We start from the raw sequence: 22,695 nt of genomic DNA, 5'->3' as shown, positions 1-22,695 counted from the left end.
ACTAATGAAGCCCAGAGTATCATATGCTTTCTTAACCATGTAATCTACCTGAGCTGCCTTTCCAAGTAATCATTAATTTGAATTTTTTTCGATAACTTCTCTACCACTGATGTTAAGCACTTGTGTCTGTAATTGCCATGCTATTCACTGCTGCCTTTGAAAAGGGGGAGCCACATTCGCAGCTCTCCAATCATCTGGTACCTCACTTGTGACCAGCAAAGATGTAACAACCTCAGCCAGTTCCAGCAATCTCTTCCCGTACCTCGTGTGCTTTTTTTTGTGTTTTTAAGAAAAGTGTCTGACTAGAATAATATTCTCTGTCATGTGCTATTATTGGAATTAGAAGAAGGGTGTAGTCTGTGGGAGGCAGACTTCAACTCAGTGGTGGCAGTGAAAGGATTATTAAGCATTTTAGTGTTTAAGTACTAACATGTTGCTTATAGATTTCAGCCAAGCTGTTCATGAAGAATTTGAGGCAGAGTTTCGCTCTTGAAGTCTTTTATAAATGGCCTTTAGATATTATTGGTGTGAGAGGATATTCGTCATTCTACTATTTTCTTGTGATGTTGACTATTTGTGCTCTAGCTGTATCATTAACATGTGTTTTTGTAGCTTCAAACACTGTCCCTATTATTGGATGTGAAATAACATAATTAAAAACAAACCAGTGATAACACGTGCTGTGCATTTGAGTAATAAATCTCTCCACCATGTCACTAGTAGGTGTATGGGAAAACTCTACAACAGCAGTGGAAGAAGGGATAGGAACCAAATAAGTGGAAGACGAGAAGGACATTTAAGATGTACAGGCATGTGCGAGCCCCTAGTTCTTTGTGAACATTTCATGTTTCACTTGGTGGTTTATGTTAACTGGGGTTCATTGTTATTCTTTTTACTAATACAGATTCTTTTCAGCCTGTTCATGTGTATCCTTAATGTTCCGTTTTCTGTATCATTTGCAGAGGAACTGACGCCATTGGTTCTGGCTACACAAAAACAATTTAAATTCACACACATATGTGCAGGGGCCTCTGCCTTTGGAAAGGTGAGTTTTAAATACTGGCAATAAAACATCGCATGGAGTATACAGCGCAAAGACAAAGTAGAGTTTATTGTCATATGCACAAATCTATGTGTGCACAGGTGCAATTAAAAACTTACTTGCAGCAGCATCACAGGCACAGAGCATCATATAAGCAACGTTCACAAGAAAAACATAAATTAAGCATAAATTTTACACTATTTTTGCAAGAAAGAACACAATTAGAACAAAAAACAAAGTCCATTTTAGTGCAGACTGATCAAAGTGGTCATAATGGGTGATTTCAAGTGAACCGACCCATGTTGGTTTTAATGCTTCATACACGTCTCCAGCCACCATTCTTCTTCCCACTGCTCCTTATTTTCTTCTTACTGAATCTGCATTCTGAAATTAAGAGTCATCCAGCACAGACCTTTTGTTCCTTTCTGTCTTGTGTATCTGGATTACCCTTAAATCTCATTAATGGTGCTTGTCTCAATTGTTATACAAAAGGTTTCACATTTTAATTACTCTCTGGATGCAACATTATTGGTTCTTTTAAAACCAGTTTATTCAGAATTTCAGGTCATACTAGCTTGTTAGTGAAGTATGATAACATAAAACAACAAAATGCTGGAGGAGCTGTGGAGAAAAACAGACGGTCAACGTCTGGGGTCAGGACCTGAAGAAGGACTTCAGGGTCCTGAAGAAGGGTAGTTCTGTAGTTAACCATCTGTAGTTTTTTTTGTTTTTTTTTCCTCCCCAGTAGGGGTGTTGGACTAATTTACTCCATAGTTCTTTGGTTAAGATCTTGTTTTGGATTTAGATCCCCGCAGAGTTAAGGTCTATTCTACATAGGTGTGCAAATTGCTGTGCAAAATATATTAAATGATTGGTTAATGTTGCTGTATTTAGTATATTCATTGATTTTTTTTAGTTCATCTTACCAGGGTTGTCGAGATCACTTGCAGCACTCTTAAACCTAGTCACTTGTGGCAACCAATTAACTGTGCACAAATTGGATCTAATAATGTGTGTAAATATAATTCATTGGTATAATCAGTTGAGCCACCGAACATTAGAAAGAGAAGCAGACCGATTAATATTTTGTTTTAATAGGGGAATTTTTCATTATGGAAGGTCACACTGTTCAGCATTTGCTTAATAATGTTGAAGCAATGTACGTGATATATTTTGCATTAAATGTTAGCTTTGACTAAGAATTATTAAGGCAGGTAACTGAATATATTTTAATCTATTCCCTGAAAATATTTCCTGTGTAGTCTAATTGTTTTTAAGTAAAACTTGCTGGTTATGTTCAAATAACTTTGGATCCCCAATGTTATGTATCCATTATGGAGTTAAATTGGACACCAGGTTTGAATTCAATTAATCCAATGTGTATGGGATTTGGAATGTGCTGCCTGAGAGGGTGATGGAGGCACATTTAATAGTGACTTTCAAAAGAGATTTTGATGCAATGCCTTTATGGGGAAAGAAGGACAAAGGGAAAAGAGCAGAGGATAAGATTAATTATAGAGTTCTATTGAACAGCTAACACAGGGCTGATTGTCCAAATAATAGTGTTCTGGGGTGTATCATTGTGATTCTGAAAATATTTGGAAATTATAATCTGCAGGAAAGTGTCCACTTGCTCTTTGATGAGAAGTTTAATGTTGTAAGTGGTTGATAATGCTCTCTAGTCCTTTAACAGGGACCCAAATTGCTATAACACTTCCTGAGCTTCCCCTGCAATCCTTCATATTGTTTTGGAGCTGTCAGGTCAATGGCTTAATGGCATCTCAATTGAATTACAGTGCATTACACAGTGTATTATATGTCATAAGTTCTGTTTTATTTAATTAGTTCTGCTCTTTTCTCTGGGCTGCATTCTACTATCTTCTATGTTTCCCAGCAAGATTGTAATTATCTGACTTTTCTCACTAATTGTTGTTTTGTGACTGACATCCCTAGTATAACACGTGGTAAGCAGCAGGGATCAGAATGTGTTTTCTTTTAAGAATATAAAAAGGCAAATGAATATCAGGAAAAAAAACAAGTGCCATCTTTTGTGAATATAGTGTAAAACTGAATCGGCACATAGAAGGGTCGAATGGCATGTTTTCTGTGCTGTATTGTTCTATGGTTCTAACTGTAAATAAAAATACCATGTCTGTGTGGGCTTTAGTTTTGAATGTCCATACACCAGCTCTTCTTTAGAATTTCAAAGAGCAGCCATGGTAAGTGAAAAGAATCATTCAAGGCAGCTTGCCAGATGTCTACTGAGCATCAAGAAGCAACAAAACATTTTAAGCAGAGAGAAGAAGAAAAAAAGGGCACTGTTATATGAGTAAATTGGGTGCCATGTTTGTGTTCAGCAAATCCCATTAAATCATGCAGTGAATCCCCAGCTAATTTATTACAGTAATCACTAATTACTGTAACAGAGAAGTGGAGTGTAAAACTGAATCTGATAATGGTTTGCTATCTTCTGTCTGTTAGAAACTTGTATTATTATCTGGTTCAACACACTAAGGAGCTGGAGGAACTCAGCAAGTCAGGCAGCATTTATGGAGGGAAATGGACAGTTGGTTTTGGGTCGAGACCCTTCATTAGGACTGGAAAGGAAGAGGGGAGATAGTCAATATGAAAAGGTGGACAGGGGCGGAGCAAGAGCTGGTGGGTGATAGGTGGATCTAGGTGAAGGGGTGATAGGCAGATGAGGGAGAGAGGAGAGCGGGAATGATGTAAGAAGCTGGAATGTGATAGGTGGAAGTGACAAAGGGCTGAAGAGGATGGAATCTGATAGGAGAGGACAGTGGACCATAGAATAAAGGGAAGGAAGTAGGGAGGGGAACCAATGGGACGAATGTGTTGGTGATGGACTGTGGGAGAGGGGAAAGCGAGAGGGTGATGGGGCCAGAGGGATCAGGAGGAAAAAGAAGGGGGGGGGGGGGGGTGGAGAGACAGAGGGGACTGGTTACCGGATGTTGAGTATCTAATTGTTTTATCACCTAGATACCTGGGAAATTTTGATGTGGATAAATCTGACTAAAGAACCTACATATAAAGCATCATAAAAATAATTGGTTTGACTTCTTAAAAATAAACATGTTTACTTTGTACAGAAGAGTTCATGTCTTTCCATTTGTTTGCAGAATCTTGTACCTAGAATAGCTGCAAAACTTGATGTTGCTGCCATCTCTGATATCATTGAAATTAAAGCCCCTGACACATTTGTCAGAACCATCTATGCAGGTAGGAACATGAAGGAACCTGACACCAGCTTGATGGTATAAGAAAATTATTGATATAAGAGTTAATTTGTCTTTTCACTGAAGATACAACCTAACTTGTTTCTTGAAATACCCCAAGAGCCATTTGTATTCTTTTCTATAATTCACTAGAATCTGGCTTGGAACCAAAGAAGAATCCACTTAAGGTTTTATTGTTACATTTCTTCCATCTGCTACACTAAATCTTTTATTTTGCTTTTGATTGAAGCAATGCCTTGTATGGAACATGCGAGCTGTTATCAGTAGTTACTTCCATTGTCAAAAGCAAGCAGATGTGTTACATATCTCATTTGCTACAACAACTTGCACCCGCAATATTCACTGGCTCAGCTAAGGCATTGAAGTGTTGGAGGTATTTGGCCACCAGATTAGGAACTGGGGTTTTAGGAGATGGAACAGAAGGCAAGATTAAAGCAGTGGCTTTGGAGCAGGCACTTGAGCATGAGGAGGAAAAAAGCAAGGGCAGATTTATGATGTGTGGCAGCAATACTTGAGGGATCTAGTAATGATCTGGTGTGGGGAAAGTGGCACGTGGAGTGTATTTCATAAAGGTGGTGGCTGAGAGTTAGGATGTAAGCTTAAAAGTGGAGCAAACCTGTAATGTGGAGATTTAAAGATGAATGGATTAGTGTATGTGGAGCTGAAGTTGACTAGATTGGGGGACTTGTTATGTGATAGGATGTGGGTGAGAGAGTCAGGTTAGGGGATTTGTTATACATTAGGACATGAGTGAGAGAGCCTGAATGCAGTTGAAATTGGTGGAGCTTGATGTTTAGTGATATTATTAGAAGAACTGAACCTCGCGTGTAAGGTGGTGATGTCACGGGTTCTGTGGGCAGTCCCATCAGATGCCTGAATGTTGGGAAGGGGGTGGAGTGGTCCAGGTCACATTCTGTACGGTTGGACTGAGCCAGAGAGAGCAACCCAAGTGGGGGTGGAGTCGAGAAGGGTGGGTGGCTGGTAGTAACTGAGTTTTTGCCAAAAGGCATTGAATGGTTTAGTTTTTCAGTACCATGTCAAAGCATAATGCCTTTGTTCATAGGCAGCTTTGTAACGTACCTTCCTCTGGAAGCATACAATCTTGTGAGGTGGCTTAGCACTGTGCTGCCTCAAATAAGGTGCTGCTTTATTTGGATAAGTTGAACAAGTTATGTTGCACAGGCTTGGAATGTGTTTTTCATTTCAAATTGAAGTAGTTCATGACTAGAAATATAGTTTGCAAGCTTGGTTTTTGAATTCAATACATGTAACTGGAATACTATCAGAAGGCAGTAAATCATGAGTGATGGAGCTATGCAAGATAATGTAGAGCAGTGGAATGCAGAAGTGTTCTTAGATGGCCAAACTTTTTCAATTGGTTGAAGGGATTGTATTTTGTTCAGTGATTGGTGGCCCTGCCACAGATGAATGTGTATATGGTGGGGGGGGCAGGGGCTAAAAGAGTATGTCCTTTATGTGAGAGAAAATGTGTATGCTTGTTCTCCTGGACCTAAGTAGCCAAGGTTGATTTTTTTTTACATTAGCAAATCTAAATCTATTGTTGGCAATTTGAAATAATTTCAAAGGTATATGTGATACATACTCTGTGAATCCAGCGGATTCCGTGTGCAGCATTATTGTTTTGCTTTCTGTGTTATGCCTCGTGGCTTAAATTAGTTTGCTTTGAATTTATGCGTCGATTGGAGTTTTGGATGTGAGCTAGATTCTTTCTATTAAGAAACGTATACTCTGATGTAATCCAAAACATGTGTTTGACACTAATGGTAGCTACAAAATTAGCCAAAGGTGTTTGAGAAAGTCCAGACCTCCAAAGTTCACCTTAAAGTCTTAGCATTTTTTTTCTTAATTCATGGTTACTTATAGGAAATGCTCTGTGCACAGTGAAGTCCAGTGACGAAGTAAAAGTGTTCTCTGTGCGAGCGACAGCTTTTGAAGCTGCTTCTATGAATGGAGGAGATGCACATTCCGAAGAAGGTAAATACTCTTAAGACTAATAAGTATTGCTATAACACTTCTGGCTGCAAACTTGTGTTTAGGTTTGACTAAGCTGGTTTCCTGACTCCTGTAGAGTCAGAAAAGTTTGTAGAACAAAACTGGCCATTTGGTCCGTTGTGTCTATGCTAGCTACTTTCGAGTTCTTGTCCCTGTAGGTTACAATTCTTCAAATGCTTATCCAATTATCTTTCAAATGTGGTGAAGATTTCTGCCTTCCCTACCCTTTTGAACAGCAAGTTCCACTCCTGGCTCCCCCTCCCCTCCAAGTATTTAGGTGAAAAAAATGCTTCCCTCTAATTCTGTTGATTAACTAAAATGCATGTTGCCTAGGTATTGACCACCTTTGCTAAGTGACATGGGTTGTTCCTGTTCACCCTGTATAGGTCTCTCTTACTGCTAACATTGCCATCATCTTGTTTACACAATAACAGTTGTACACGAGTGCTGAATTTAATGTGTGGAGAGAACTTTTTTGATGCAGTCAAACTGGGCAGCCACTTGACTAAGTCTCATCAACTGGAATTATGTTGACCAGGTAACTCATTTATTTGGGTGTTATTGGCTGACAAAGATATTGTCCAGAATATTGGGGAAAAACATCCCCCTCTACTTTGAATAGTCTCATTAATTCTTTTTGGCCCATTTGAATGGGAGGCAAGTCTGTGATCCTCTGACCTGGGCAGAGCTTGATTGGCTCTTGAAGTGATGGTGCATTAGTGAAGTAAAAATAAAATAAGGGGCTATCAACAGAATCAAAATTCATTTTAATGGGTTAAAATGGAATGGTTTAGAATGGCAATTCTAAAGAACTGCCTTAGTCGATCTTGGATTACTAGCAATAGCAATTCTGACCAGACTCTTGCTAACAATAGAGAAAGTAAAAGTTACATTCTGTTGGTAATTTGTAGAGCATAACAATTCTCACGCTTACACAGGTGGGAGTTCCTATTCAGGCTTATTTTAAGAAATGACTACAGTCTTGTGTTGTAACCGACAAGCAATTCACCAGTAAGCTCAGCTGCTGTTTTTAAGGCTCCGCATGATTAGCAGTCTGTAGTCAGTGCAACATTGAGGGCTACAGATGTCTCCATAACCAAGGGTTCTATGTTCTTTTCTACGTGGAGAAACTAGTGCATAGATAGGAGAAAACACTTGGGGTATTTACTGGATCAGCCTTTATTTGCAGCAGCTGAATACTGAGAAAGTAATGAGTCTGAATTTTATGCACTCAAGCCTAAATTGAGGGCAGACTGTGGACTGACAGCACAGTGCATTAGTGCTGTCTTTACCAGTTCAACAGAGTTCACCAGATTTGTATTTCTTTGTTTTGAATACCCTAAACAACCACTGACGAGTGGTGATCAGGGTACATTATTTGGTTCACAGCTGCCATTCTTGTGCTCTGACCAGACTTCGTCCTAACAAAGTTGCTTTCTGCTAAAGATTTTTTTTAAATAACATCAAGCAATACATTCTGTGCTTTCCTTTCAATGGTCTCAGCCCCTGAATCATTGTTTCTCTTTCCACAGATGCTGCCTGACCTGCTGAGCATTCCTAGCATTTTCTGTTTTTATCTCAGACTTCTGGCATCTACAGTTTTAATTTTGGTTTTCTTTCCAAAAGTAATCTTTGTCCTCTTGCTTTATTTTTGTTTAGTACCAGCCCCACCTGCAGCTGGATTGTCTGATTGGGCGGGACAAACTTTGTCTAAAAGTGACCGTCCAGAGCTAACCAGTGCCAAAATTGTTATATCTGGGGGTAAGTTGTTGACGTTGTGTCCAATATTTTAGCCTTGATTGCAGTTTTTACCTGAGGTGGGAGATATTTCAGGCTGAATTTTTAACCTTTTAATGAAGTCAAGGGTTACACAAGTTGCAAGAACAAACATTGGATCTGCATCACAAAAATGTTTAAACTATAATTATCAATGAAACTGTTATCTCAGGTGCTGGTCTTTTGTAAAATTTCATTCTTCCCTGCCCTTCTATTGCCTGACTCTTGTTTTCCCAATGCTTGGATGAGATGGCTTTGGATTTGGCAACACTTGGATCAATTAGTTTAGCAAAATAAATATGAATAAAAGCAAAGCATGTGAATGCAATCCATAGTTTTTTTTTAATCTTCATATCTTTCCCCCTGCAAAATAACAAATGAATAATTGGATAATGCAATATATTTGAATATTGGTAGTTTGAAATAAAAGCCAAAAATGTCGTAAGTATTTTGTGTAGCTTCTGTGGAGAGAGAAGCAAAGGTTTCAGCCTCTTAACCTTTCTCCACAGATGCTGATTGACCTGTTGAATATCTTCAGCATTTTCTGAATTTTTTGTATATTAAATTAATAAACAGGTTGGAATGAATGGTTTTAAAATGTCATTGTTTTTGTTACTGTAGGCCAGTTTCAATGTGGTGTGGCTGTATTTAATGCCACCAGTAGATCTTTTTGCAATTGAGCATCTTAGAAAGGAACTCTGAAGTACCTTAGTATCACATGGAATGGTGTGCAAAGGCTAACTCAGGCAACGTGGCTGCTTCCTTTCCTTGGAGGGTCTTACTGAAACATTGTTTTTTGTCTATAGTTTTGTGGCTGTTGCTTGTGTTTTGTCTTGCTTGCTGCCAGATTATTTGATTCAGCTTGGCAATGCTAAAGGAATGGTAGCACTAATGGTTATAAATTTGCACAACCTGGTCATGTATTTACTCCAATAAATTTAATCAAATAGCTCAATTAATGGACCAACATCAAGGAAACAAAATGTGATTTATTGTTGAAAATCCTAGATAATAACAGCTTTAAGAGGGAAAAAAAAAGGAAAGGTCTGTCAGATTCTTTCTGGACTTCTTGCTAGCTATTGCGCTAAGTGAAATCTTCTCTGTGTATACTGTTTACGCTTACTGCAAATGCACTTTAAATGGTTTATTTTGTTTTGCTTATTAGGCCGAGGATTAAAAAGTGGAGACAACTTCAAGTTATTGTATGACTTGGCTGATAAGTTACATGCTGCTGGTGAGTGCTTACTTTGATGGCCCTTTCATTCTTGTAGATGGAAGGAATTTGTTTTTGGTTTGTACTGTTTCTCCAGAGTTATTGGGTATTCCCTCTTATTTTAACATTTATTGGGGAAAATAATCCCTTGTGTGATGTCTTGATCTCAGTTATCTTGGTGAAAACTAGGAGGTCAGGTAATTTTCCAAATCTTTTAAAGTTGCATAATCCTCCAGTTGGGCTGAACCTTGGACTGCTTCCACTGCTGTATCAACATAGCAACTTGTTTAGCCTGCAAAAGGGACTGTAGCAACTCCCTCTGATAGTAAACAAACCTTGAAGCCTTTGATGGCACATAACTTTGGTGTACTGATTCCTGTACCATGAAAATGGTGTGGCTTTTCTTTACCAACGTTTTCATTTATAAACTTGGAAGATATCTACAGTGTGGATTACCTCTGTAAATTTATCAGGATGCATTTATGTACTCCCAATTAGTTCTGTAGTGCATCTCTGGTGAGGGAGCATAACTGTAGTGTGTCAAATTTGTAGCCAGTTTCCATTGCAACTGTAGACATGGGAATTTATAACATGAATACATGAAGCTTAAAGGTATGACTTGGGAACTGACATTGGATTTGTCTGCACATCTGGAGTAATTATCTTCTTGCTCTCTATTGGAAAATAACACTTCATCTTGACTTTGTGTGTAACTTCATAGGAGATTGACTGATTTCAGCACTTTTGATTAAAAAGTAATGCTGGTATTGTCTGCTGGTTTAAGCTAAAGGAATTTTGTATATTGTTTTCTGCTTTGAGCTCACAGATAACACTTCAGATTCAAGTGTTGGAGAGAGGAGTATCCACCTCATATCATAAACCATCATTTTGAGAATTAATTTTGAATTCATTTCTAGTTATTGAATGAACTCATTGTGATTTCGATGTTTCAGCTTTAAATCTGAATTTGAAACTTACACCAGGACTTCAGGGCTTGAGTTATTCAGTTTTATTTTTGTTTGCCATTTTAGATTCCTAAAAAAATCTTTAGGAAAATGCACTTACATTTAGTTTGTATTATGAATTGCAATTGGATTGGTTATGACAATAATCCTTGCACATTCAAAGTTTTCCATTGCCCCTGTATTTTTCGTAATCTGAACTTCTAAGTTACCTTGGGTTCATCACTGACTTGTATATTCAGTTACACATCCATGAACAAATGTCATTAGTTAGTAGTTTATGCACAATAGATGCATTTGAAAGTTACACTTTTAAAGCAAAATGTATGATTGACATTATAAGTATATTAACAAGGGTTTAATTTTTAAAAATCCTGAATTTTTGAGCTAGGTCTTTGGGAGTGTGTTCTGATTACTATCTGTTAAATGCATAAAATTAAGATCTTTAAGACCATAAAGAACCTTGCATTTTTAAAATCATTCGTTCAGTTTTATAATTTCCTGCAAGGTCTGTAATAATATAACTGTCAATACTATTTTTCCTACCTGCTGCAGTTGGTGCTTCTCGAGCTGCGGTGGATGCAGGATTTGTGCCCAATGATTTACAAGTTGGACAGACTGGAAAGATCGTAGCACCCGTAAGTATACTACTTGACCTGAAGTTGCTCTGTTCTCTTAACGGTTTTAGCTGCTAGGTTGTAATGACTAAAAGGTTGGTGCCTTAGTGGAATAACATTAAAGCCAAAATGGGTGCATACAATTCTCAGTCTGTATATAAATCAGATTCAGAATCAGAACCAGGATTTTCCTTTGTTGAATGACAGCTGATGAAGCTAAAAGTTTTGAATATGTATGCTTGGTTGCTTCAAAAGTACATTTACATTAGGCAAGGCAGACACATCTGGCACTCTAGCAGTTGATGACACTTTGATACAAAAAGTGCTATAAACTCTGAACTCTTTGTAGGGTCCGATAGTTTCATGGATTGTGAGCTGTCATGTTTCTACTTAAATACATAAATGGTGAATTAGTTCCAATTAGTTGATGGGATTTGTGGCACAACTTGAAAGGAGTGACAAGGTGGAGTAACCTCAACCAGTGATAGGAGTACATGGTGATCCTTGGCTTCAGTTTGGGCATTGCTCTCCAAGTATCTAGGCAGTCAGTTCCTTAAGTGGGATTATTTATTTCAGTCTCCTATTGTCATTGCTTGTTAATACCATCACCCAGGTTTTCCCAGTATCTGCTTTACATTTTTTCTCCTAACATCAGCTGTATAGAAATCATAGATTTTATTTTAAACTCTTACTTCCTCCTCATGTTAAAGGTCACCTGTGTTTGCAATTAGTACAATAATGTTTAAGGGAATAAATTAAACCGAGTCCCTGTATTGTGAATACAAAGGAAATGTCTTGGGAGTGTAAAGACAATTAGTTGCGTGTATTCTGCCATTAATTGCTAATTTAATGATAAATCTACATACTAGAAAGCATTTACTGCGTGAGCAAATTGTGCCTTTATGCACCTGGGTATTTTGATTTGGTATTTTAAATCCCTAAAGATAAAATGTTTTACTCCAACAAAATGACCAGGATGCGGTAGTTCTATTAATTCAGAAATCAGGGGTACGAGCCTCCCAGTGTGTAGCAAAGACTTAGAAGGTCAGGTGCTTGCTTTAAAATGATCTGTTTTATTGTGTTTGTCTGGTTGCTAATCTTGTCAAAATATAAATGTGAGGTAGCAACATTGATCAAGGATATTTTTCCATACTTGAACTTATTTCTGTTTGCCAAATATATACTGCATGTGAATTAATGCCAACATAATTTTAATTTAATTCCTCAAAATGCTGTGCATGAACTTGCATATTTGAGCCCCAATTTCCTAACTCTTTATCCTAATTTCCAATCTTGTCATAATACATAACTTATTGCTGCAACCCTTCTTTGCCTTGTTTTAGATGAGCTGTTGCGGATAAGTAGTTAAAATTGTGCTTCTAGCAAAATAAGAGAACTTGGATAGTGAGAAGGCTGAAGTTGTAAGTCATTTTGGGTATATAGTTAACCTGAGGCTGATCTGTTTGCCTTACTTTAGAAATTAGTTATTGCTCAAAAATGTGTTTCTTGTAAATGTCACAACTTTACATGAAATTTAACCAGAAAAGTTGGAGGAATTTATTTTTGCAATTGAGTTCAGAGTCTGTTTTTTAAATAATGAATTTTATTTGGGAACTCACTAGAACTTAAGATTTTTTAAACTCCAGAATATTTCCTAAAATGGTGAAAGATAAATAATAAATAAACTAGTAGTGAAAGTGAATTCCATGTTGGAACTAATACTGTTGGATTTCAATAGTATGCAATGTGTGGGGCTCTGTGCTATTTACATCAATGGACTGACTTGAATAGTATTTTGTAATTTTCCTTAGGCACAGTTCAGTATTATATTTAAATGAAATATTCAGTGTAGATTTTATTCACAAAATGGTGTATGTACTCAAAAGGGTTAATGGCTTAAACATTCTGATGGAACTATTTTAGTATCTTTCACTTAAGCTTCCATTAAAGGATATTGGACATTACAGAACTTCACTAAGGAGCATTGCACATGTTTTCTGTGGCTCAGCCAAAGCTCTCAATGGTTAGTGAGACCCATAAGTGCACATAAGTAATGTGTCCTGAGAATACACACAGCCTCTAAGCGCTGAAGTGCCCGATGAAGCAGGCGTAAGTGCAGTCATGTTGTTCTCTGAATGGAATTTATTTGTGTGCATTATTTGAATATGATTCTGTTATTTTTTCCCCAACCAATTTTCATGCCATATGTTAAACCTGCAACAAGTGGTAAAACACCCGATGACTCTGGTTCAAAACGTGAATTAACCCATAGAATGGGCTGCCAATTTATTTTAATAAGACACCTTTATTAGTCACGTGTACATCGAAACACACAGTGAATTGCATTTTTTGCGTAGTGTTCTGGGGGCAGCCCACAGGTGTCGCCACGCTTCCTGCGCCAACATGGCATGCCCACAACTTCCTAACCTGTATGTCTTTGGAATGTGGGAGGAAACCGGAGCACCTGGAGGAAACCCGCGCAGACATGGGGAGAACGTATAAACTCCTTACAGACAGTGACTGGAATTGAACCTGGGTCACTGGTGCTGTAATAGCGTTACGCTAACCGCTACGCTATACCGTGCCTGCTCTTACCAAGCTGCTCTTACTGAAAATTAAATAGAAAACTGAATGGTTGTGCTTTAATCCAGACACTTGATTTTGTTGCATTATAGCTTCCAATTTTTGATGTATTTACAACTGACTACTTTTGATGTACCCGGTCTTGCTGTGAGTCTAATTCTGATGAGGCAAGCTTGCAGTATGTAGATGCTTAGACATGGGGCTCCTCTCCATGCTGGAAGATTATTGAGAAATTGGAGCGGTCTAAGACCATTTAAGCAAGGTCTGTGAAAGCCCTATACTAACCTCTAATGCTTCTAAAATCTTGTGAATTTTCAGCACGGGCATTTGGCCCAGCTGGTCCATATTGGTGGTTTTATATTGGAACCATAGAACACTATAGCACAGAAAACAGGCCATTCGATCCTTCTAGTCTGTGCTGAAACTTTATTCTGCTAGTCCCATTGACCTGCACCCAGTTCATAATCCTCCAGACCTCTCCCATCCATATATTTATCCAATTTATTCTTAAAACTTAAGAGTGAGCCCACATTTACCACGTCAGAGGGCAGCCCGTTCCACCCTCCCACCACTCTCTGAGTGAAGGAGTTCCCCCTAATGTTCCCCCAAACGTTTCCCCTTTCACCCTAAAGCCATGTCCTCTCGTACTTATCTAGGTGGAAGGAGCCTACTCGCATTTACTCTGTCTATACCCCTCATGATTTTGTAAACCTCTATCAAATCTCCCCTCATTCTTCTACACTCCAAGGAATAAAGTCCTAACCTGTTCAATCTTTCCCTGTAACTCAACTCCTGAGGACCCAGCAACATTCTAGAAAATCTTTTCTGCACTCTTTCAATCTTACTGATATCCTTCCTATAGTTAGGTGACCAGAACTGCACACAATACTCCAAATTTGGCCTCACCAATGTCTCATACAACCTCACTATAACATCCCAGTTCCTATACTCAATACTTTGATTTATGAATGCCAGGATGCCAAAAGCCTTCTTTACGACCCTGTCTACCTGTGACGCCACTTTCAGGGAATTATGTTTTCTGCCCTTGTCGCTCATCTAACCTGGTTGGCACATCCTTCTGTTCCCTCTTCTGTCATCATCTTATCTAACTTACCCTTCAACATGTGAGGGAGTTGCATCTAACATAGCGCTTGGCTCTAGATATGATACTGATGTCCCAGGGCCAGAAGCCATTATATCCCTACACATCGGAGCAATGGAAACTTGCAAGTGAAACTAGAATTTTGCTAATAAATGGGGAGGTGGCAAGATAATTCATGAAGTGAATACATTTTCTGGGTTGTCAAGTATATTCCATTCAGTATCCAAGGAAGTAAAGCTCTTGTGATGCAGTTGGGCACTTCACCAACAAATGCATGACAAAATTAAAGATGTGTAGATTGGGTATATTAATTATTAAAAGTGGACGGTAAATGTTTGTGTCTGTTGCTCAATTTTACTTGCTAATCAGAAATGTCACATTTAAATTTCTAATTAGCCTTGTGTGGTAAGTGGCTAATCTATAGGATAATTCTTACAAAGATTTTTTTTACAAGGAATTGCTCAATTTGCAATAAACAAAAATTGGTGAAACGTGTGTCTTCCCAGATGCACAATTTGGCCACATGGGTCTTTGCATTATCAAGTATTTTCATTGTTTTCCTCCGAAAGTCATAGTCATACAGCACAGAAACAGACCCTTTGGCCCACTTGGTCCATGCCAACCAAGATGCCCACCTAAGCTAGTCTCATTTGCCTGCATTTGGCCCATATCCCTCTAAACCTTTCAGATCCATGTACCTATCTAACTAACATTTAAACTCTGTTAATGTAGCTGCTCAACCATTTCCTCTGGCAACTCATTCCATATACGGACTACCCTCTGGGTGAAGAAGTTGCCCCTCAAGTTCCTATTAAATCTCTCCTCTCTCACCATAAATGCGTGCCCTCTAGTTCTTGATGGAAAAATCCTGGTAGCATGAAAAGAGATAAATTGAATAAAAGTAGTTTGCCCCCAATGTGGAAAGATTTCCTCTTCCTTAATGCTTAAGCTTTTCTTTGGTGTGTGCTTTTTTTGAAGCCCTCCCAGAGCTGTCAACCTAAAAGATTATTGTTTATGGGAAACTGGATGCTAGTTTGTCTAAACTGGAATTTTAATCAATTCTCAAACATGTTGTGGTATATTGTTAATTGCAGCCACATATAAGTAGACGTATGGGCTTTAACCTTGCAATGACTATAATACTTCTCGTATAATCTGCTAGCTCCTTTTATTGCCATAAATCACAGCCTGTATCTCTAGCATGTCATACAACAGGTGCTTTTAGTACTTACAGAATGCATAACTGCTTAGAATAAATTGTATAAAATATAGTAAGAATAAGATAACTGAACAGATCTTAATTAATATATCAAAAAATGTCATTCTTGGGCCATTATCATGGTATTATTCTCTTTAGTTTACCTTTAACCATTTAAATTGTAGACAAGAATAAAGAGCATAGTAATGTTTGACTGAAAGCATAAAAATAGCACATTGGAAAATATTCCCTTGCAAATGACGTACTGAGTTTCCAAGTCTTTCTCTTGTCTTGAGAATTTGTATCCTGGAATGTAGTTTTTTTTTGTAGCTCTGATCTTGTATAATCTTTTTTGGAACACCAATAAGTCGTGGCTGAGATTAAGCTGCCATGAAGATGAAGGAGCTGACTTAGGATGTTTAACCTTTTTAGTGGTTACTAAGTACTAACTGTCTATGGCAGTTTCTTCTCCTAAATATTCTTGAATTTCTGGATTGCAAAGCGTTAGGTTGAATTGATTTGTACTGCTCGACCTTAATTAAATGCTATCTGCCTGACTCAGAGTTTGTAGCATTGTACCTTTGTTGTAGCTTGTGGGATTAGGTTCCATTACAAGTTCAGAGCACATGAAACCACACTGGTACTCCCGTGGAGTACAGAGGGGGCTCTCGTTGCTTTTCAAAGCACAATTGGGAAAATATTGTTTACTCAGTGATAGTTTGAATTAGCAGATGGCATAAGGTAGCCTGTAAATATAAGCGAGTGTGTGGCAGAGTGCATCTGTTTGTATATTGTCATTTACCCACAAAGTGTGAACATGTCTGATTGAGTTAACATCTCACTCGAGCCTGAATAACTAGCAGTGGCTTGCTTCTAGTACCTGAAACCCTGTTCACTGGAGGCAGCGTTAGTTTTTGCAATGCTTTTTTTTGTATGTCTTTCCTCAACAGGGCAGCATATTATGTAGGTTCACATGGTACTGTGAATACAGAAAAACGGAATCACTGGCAGTTGTAGGTAGCTTTGGGGATTCAGGCCAAGCCTGGCAAATTGCTTTGCTTTCCATGTTGTGCTTTTACTTCTAAAAAAACAGAATTATTTGGCTGTGCAAAAACTTCTGAGAGTATGTTTGTGTGCAGTGGGAACTCTTAAGGACTAGCTTCACTGCTGCCTCCTGCTTTATCTAAAAATAAATTCCCAGCAGTGTTATGGACTTTTTGATATTGCAGTATATGGTCTAGCTTTTAACTCTACGAGAGCTCTGTTCACAAATTGATGCTCTGCTCCTGAGGGATTTGTACAGAAACATTAAATCGTACTGAAATATTCATGTGCAAGTGCATTTAGCTGAGAGCAATTGATGCGCTGCTCCCTGGAGCCCAGAAGGAAACAGCGCGGGGTCTTTCACTCCAGCAGACACCCTAACCACTCATCGTAAGGGTAATTACATGGTCTCCCTGATGAAAGCTGGAGAAAATCTTAGGAATGGGATGAAAGAAGTATTGAGCAGATATGGCTCATGCTCCATATTCTCTGCATAATTTCCTTTCTAATAACGTTCAAATGACAAAAAGCTTATTAGTCCCACTTCATCTAAGGTTATCTTGATGAGTTTAATGCGGTGTTCTTTTTCACATTCTTTGCCTTTCACTTCTCTGATTCAAAAGAAAAGTGACCTATCCTGTTCTGTGGTGTTGAGTGAATTTTTGGGAAGAACTTCATGTGGAAGATATTATTGACACTAATGTAAATGTTCTTTCGTGATACTGTGTGGGGAAAAACTCTAAAGCATTTGACGTAAATAGATCTTGGGAAGTTAATTTAGTGTTCTTCTTGTTAAAATGACCAATGCTATGTAAATTCATCAGGAAGGAAGCAAGCTGGCAAATCTGCATTACATATCATGTGTTGCCATGTGTGCCTTCGACACCTCACCTTGTCTACGAAAGCATATGTTTAATGTATCGTCTTTCATGTAAACAGTAGCTTAGACAGATTGACTGAAGTGCATCCATTAAAAAAAATCTTTGCCTGTGCCATTTTGTCTTCCTTTTACAAGAAAGAACTGGCCACTAAGCCAAGTATTTTCTTCAATCTTTCCTTCAAAGATTTTGGAACATAAACATTGCAATTTGCCTTGGAACGTGCTTATAATAAAGCCCACAGCTCTCAAACTTTACCTGCATGTGCAGCATGAAGTCCATAAAATGTCTCATCTAGATATATATAGCTTAGTCAAAACTGAATAAGGATGGTGATATATTGTCTTAACAGAACTAAATTAAGGCAATGGTTTTGGAGAATTCTGAATCTGGAATTGTCAGATTCTGCCTTTACCTCTCTTTAATGTAGAGTTTGTAGTTATAATGTCAGTGGTGGGAGAAATGTACATTTTGAACAAAATGGGTATCATCACCATCTTTGCCAAACCACACAAAAACAAGGAGTGAATTACCTTTTCCCACTTGTGAACGTGCAATGATGTAAATAGCTTTGTATGCTTTGGGAGGTAGGGAATATGCTGTACCCTCCCTTTCCCTCTCCCTCTTTCCCTCTCACTCTCTCTCTTTCCCTCACTCTTTCATCGCTGTCTTTCATGTTCTTACACCCATTCCACACATCCCTCACCAGTTTTACCAATTTTTCTAATGGATTCAAAGCAACAGTCCAGGTTCTGTCCTTCAGGATGGCATAACGTTCTAATTGGGTTGTGTACAGCCTTTGTTTCCCTTGCCTTTTGTAGTCCAGTTTGGTAGTCCGTCTCAAATGAACAATGATCCACGGTGTAGGCTGATAACTTTGATTAATGCATAGCCCTGTGCTGAAATGGTGTTCTTCACTTTTGAGGTTCATAATCTGGTTTCCCTGCCTGACTAGTTGACCTTTCTTCTACAGTGATTTGTATGTGTAAAATATCGAGCTGAAACTGTAATAACCACAACCTCCCCTCCACCCCCTACCTCTCCTCACAACTCTACGTTTGCAAAGTTGCTAGAAGGCCCCCTAAGGCACTCCTGTGCTATCGTATAATTAAATTCCAACAGTCTAAAGTAATGATTAACAAAATTTATTTGATCTTCCTGTAACAATATATTACATATCTGGTTTGCAGTATAATCTGCTCCAAGGTTTAAATTGTCCTGTTCATGTGGGATTTAAGGCATTTGTGATTAGATAGTTGCAAATTAAAACAAATGTAGATAGTTAACCTTTGCGTCTGTCTTTTAAAGAGATCATGGCTGTGTTTAATAAATTTCAGTGTCCTTATGTATGGCAAATGTGTAGAATCCTTGTGGATCAAACTGATTAAGTTGTAAATGGATATTTATTGAAATTTTCTGATGACATAAGAAGTCTATGAGATGGTGGTTACATAAAGATCTTATTATCCTCACTCTAAATTACTTTCATTTCATCTGCTTGACCCCTAAGAAGTGCACTCATCCACATTCACGTTGCTACTGTCTGCCAAGTCACTGAGGTGGCTCTCTAGGACCAGGATTGTGGAAACATAGCAGATCAATTCAGTGCTGTCTTTAAGTTGTATCACCCCGTACTTCCCATTAGAACCATTGGAGAATGGTTGGAATCCTCTGTTTCATCTTCTGACTCCCACCATTATTTTTCCAAATACATCTGGATGGTAAGGAGATCATTGAACTGCTGCCTGGCAGAAAGCAGGAACTGAAGATGGACCCTCCTGGCGTCTATGGTTTAGTGCCGTATTCAATTAATTGTATGTTGACTTTTCTATTGCATGCAAATAAATGCTATGAAAACTCAAGAATAAGCCATAAGTATTGGACAGTGCCAACTGCTTCCTGGGATGCGACTAGACAGTTATTTGTTCCTTGCTGATGGTCTTTCCAGAGTGTTATTGGAGAATTTGGCCTCGCCCCCTCCTCATGCAAGTGTACCTCTTTCTTCCCTTCCCATCCCTGCCTACCTCAGTCCCTTGCTATTCTGGAATGCAGAAATCAATTTTATTTCCCTCTGCACCAAATGAGATTCACTAACTCCACCCAGTTCAGGAATAAAGTTGTGAACACAGCCCAGTCCATCACACAAACCGGCCTCCCCTCCATTGACTTTATCTACACTTCCTGCTGTCTTGGGAAAGCAGCTGATGTAATCAAGGACCCCTCCCACCCCAGTCATTCTCTCTCCTCTCCCCACCGCCCCCCGCTCTCCTGTGGGGCAGAAGGTACAAAGGCTCGAGAGTATCACCACCAGGCTCAAGGACAGCTGCTATCCTGCTGTTATCACGGACCTCTCGTATGCTAAATGATGAACTCTTGATCTCCTAATCTATCTCATCTTGGCCCTTGCATTTTATTTGTCTACCTGCACTGCATTTTTTCTGTAACTGCAACACTATATTCTGTATTTCTTTTCCTTTTTACTACCTCTGATGTATTTATGTTGGGAATGATTTGTCTGGATGGCATGCAAACAAAAGCTTTTGGCTGTATTTTGGTACATGTGACAATAATAAACCAATTACCGATACCAATTGCTGGTAGAACCAGGTGCGTTGCTGCCTCACAGTTCCAGCGACATGGGCTCAATCCCGACCTCTGCTGCTGCCTGTGTGGTATGTTCTCCCTGTGACAGTGTAGATATCCTCCCACATCCCAAAGAGGTGCTGGTTGGTAGGTTAATTGGTAAGTTACCCCCAGTGTGTCAGTGGGTGGTAGTGGAGGTCGTGGACGTGTGAGAGGGAATAGGTGGGGAATAGGATTGCTCTGGGACCTGGCATAGACTCAGTGGAGTGAATGGCAGTCTGTGTTATGAGGAAATACGTAAAGATGAAATATGTGATATAATTCAGTAGCTCAGGAAGAGAAAAAGTTGACAGATGAAAATTGTTGACTTGAGATATGAACTTTTATTTCTCTCTCTATATGTGCTGCCTGACCTGCTGAATATTTTCATGATCCCAGGTATTTTGCTATTACTCCACAAGTATGGGGTTTGAGCCGCAGCCTTTCTGAATGGAATGAGTTCTATGCAATGGACAAGCTCACTTAAGCTTTTGAAAGGATGCAGAACATCGATATTTAATGGAGTGGTCAGGGTGGGTGTCTAGGGACAGATGAAGACAGAGCACTAAACCAAGCAGAGAGTCTAAGACAAAGTGAATACTTGTACAAGCCCAAAGAATTGTGTAATATGAGATTTTATGTTGTTTTGTGATGGTTAAATGCATTCCCAATAGCTGATGGTCAGATAATACAGCACTGTTTCCAACTGAACAGATCTTCCTGTTGACCACAATGCATTTTACTTTTAATTTAAAAGCACAAAAGCACTTAACATGATCCTGTTGTTTTGATTATTGTATTATTTTTGACACTTTTTAAGGTGGAAAAAGATATTCTTACAAATCGTTTGGGACAAAATTTGCAGCATTATGCATTTAATCATTGATGGAAAATTCTAATTTCATTTTGTTCCATAACATGGTCTCCAGCTAGATGCTTACATCATTTACAGTCCTTCCTTTAGTATACGTCATGCTTCATTTTAAATTCAGTAAAAATAGAAAGGAATAAGTGGAACACCAGACCAGTGCTGCGGTGTAGATTAAATATTTCTTCTAAGGGGGTTTGGTAGAGTGGACTAGATGGTCTTGTTTACACTGACAGGAGTCAGACCAGGGTGGGAAATAACTATATTTTTCTCAGTGATGTAACAGCTTGGAATACACTTGCCTGAAGGTGGTGGAAACAGATTCAGTAGCAACTCTGAAAAGGGAATTGGAGTTTGTTTCCTTGTTTAAGAAAAAACAGGAAAAAAATTTAGTGTTATGTGTATGTCTAGTTGACAAGAACTTGTAGCAAGTGCTTTGAACCAAAGCATTTCAGTTTCGTATGTTTTTATATTTTAGAATTGGATTTGTGGTTTATCAGAGCTACTGTTAAGCCAGGAAACCTTTTTATTCCTACATTTATGAAAAAATTTGTATTGCAGATTTTGTAGGAATTTATATGTCTTTATAGTTTATGATGTTTGGATCAGATTTCTATTTTGCATTCAGTAGGATCTTTTCATTGACAGACATCTCAACACAACTTTTAATGTCCAAAGTCCAAAGGGTCAGGTATTATGTGGACGCTGAAAACCTTTTCTATCTGATTTATTATCTCATTATGTTGCCTGAGGCAGTGCAAGTTCAAACTTCTTAAAACCAATATTTATTTTTGTTTTCATTGCTGGAAATGGACCAACAGCAATCATATTTTATAGAGGTTTTTTTTTAGCATTTGTGTTTATTCAGGCTCGCTGAGATACACATTGTGGAGAGAGTCTCCAGTTTTAAATTCCTGGGGGCATATATCACTGAGGACTTTTCCTGGGCAATACACACCTCAGCTGTCATTAGGAAGGCACAGCCACGCCTTTATTTTTTGAGGAAATTGAGGAGAGCCAGACTGTCTCAGAACATGCTGGTAAACTTCTACCGGTGTGCGGTGGAGAGCATCCTGACATACAGCATTACTGCTTGGTATGCCATCTGCACTAGGAAGGAGCAGAAGGCTCTGCAGAGGGTCATCAAGACGGCCCAAAACATCACTGGGACTCAGTTACCAGCGATGGAGGACATCTATTAGGCTCGATGTTGGAGCAGGGCTTTAAACATCATTCGAGAACCAGCTCATCCTGCTCACTACCTTTTTACATTACTCCCCTCTGGTAGGTGATACAGGACAATACATGCACACACTACAAGACTGAAACACAACTTTTTTTCCCAAAGCTGTTAAATTGTTGAACATGGACTGACACCTCCCATACATACATACACACACATGCTATGTCTTCCCCCCTTTACCGGCTGGACTCATCATGGTGTTATTTAATATATTGATATTGATATGCTGCTGATTATCATTATTATCATGGTTCATTTGCACACTGCCTTTTTATATTTT

General features: G+C 38.6%; 1 protein-coding gene across 1 annotated transcript in view; it reads left to right on the top strand.

Moving 5' to 3' along the window:
- The window catches only part of etfa (electron transfer flavoprotein subunit alpha), a 56,039-nt gene that overhangs the window by 14,077 nt on the left and 19,267 nt on the right, over window positions 1-22,695 (top strand). Inside the window, exons 4-9 of the mRNA XM_052042529.1 lie at window positions 963-1,045; window positions 4,180-4,279; window positions 6,181-6,291; window positions 7,969-8,070; window positions 9,251-9,319; window positions 10,816-10,898. Of these exons, the coding sequence (XP_051898489.1) occupies window positions 963-1,045; window positions 4,180-4,279; window positions 6,181-6,291; window positions 7,969-8,070; window positions 9,251-9,319; window positions 10,816-10,898 (548 nt within the window). The remainder of the gene's footprint in view (window positions 1-962; window positions 1,046-4,179; window positions 4,280-6,180; window positions 6,292-7,968; window positions 8,071-9,250; window positions 9,320-10,815; window positions 10,899-22,695) is intronic.

Source organism: Pristis pectinata, chromosome 32, assembly GCF_009764475.1.
Source record: "Pristis pectinata isolate sPriPec2 chromosome 32, sPriPec2.1.pri, whole genome shotgun sequence".
Taxonomy (NCBI): Eukaryota; Metazoa; Chordata; class Chondrichthyes; order Rhinopristiformes; family Pristidae; genus Pristis; species Pristis pectinata.
Note: the sequence above shows the minus strand (reverse complement) of the source record. Positions and strands in the feature narration are given on the sequence as shown.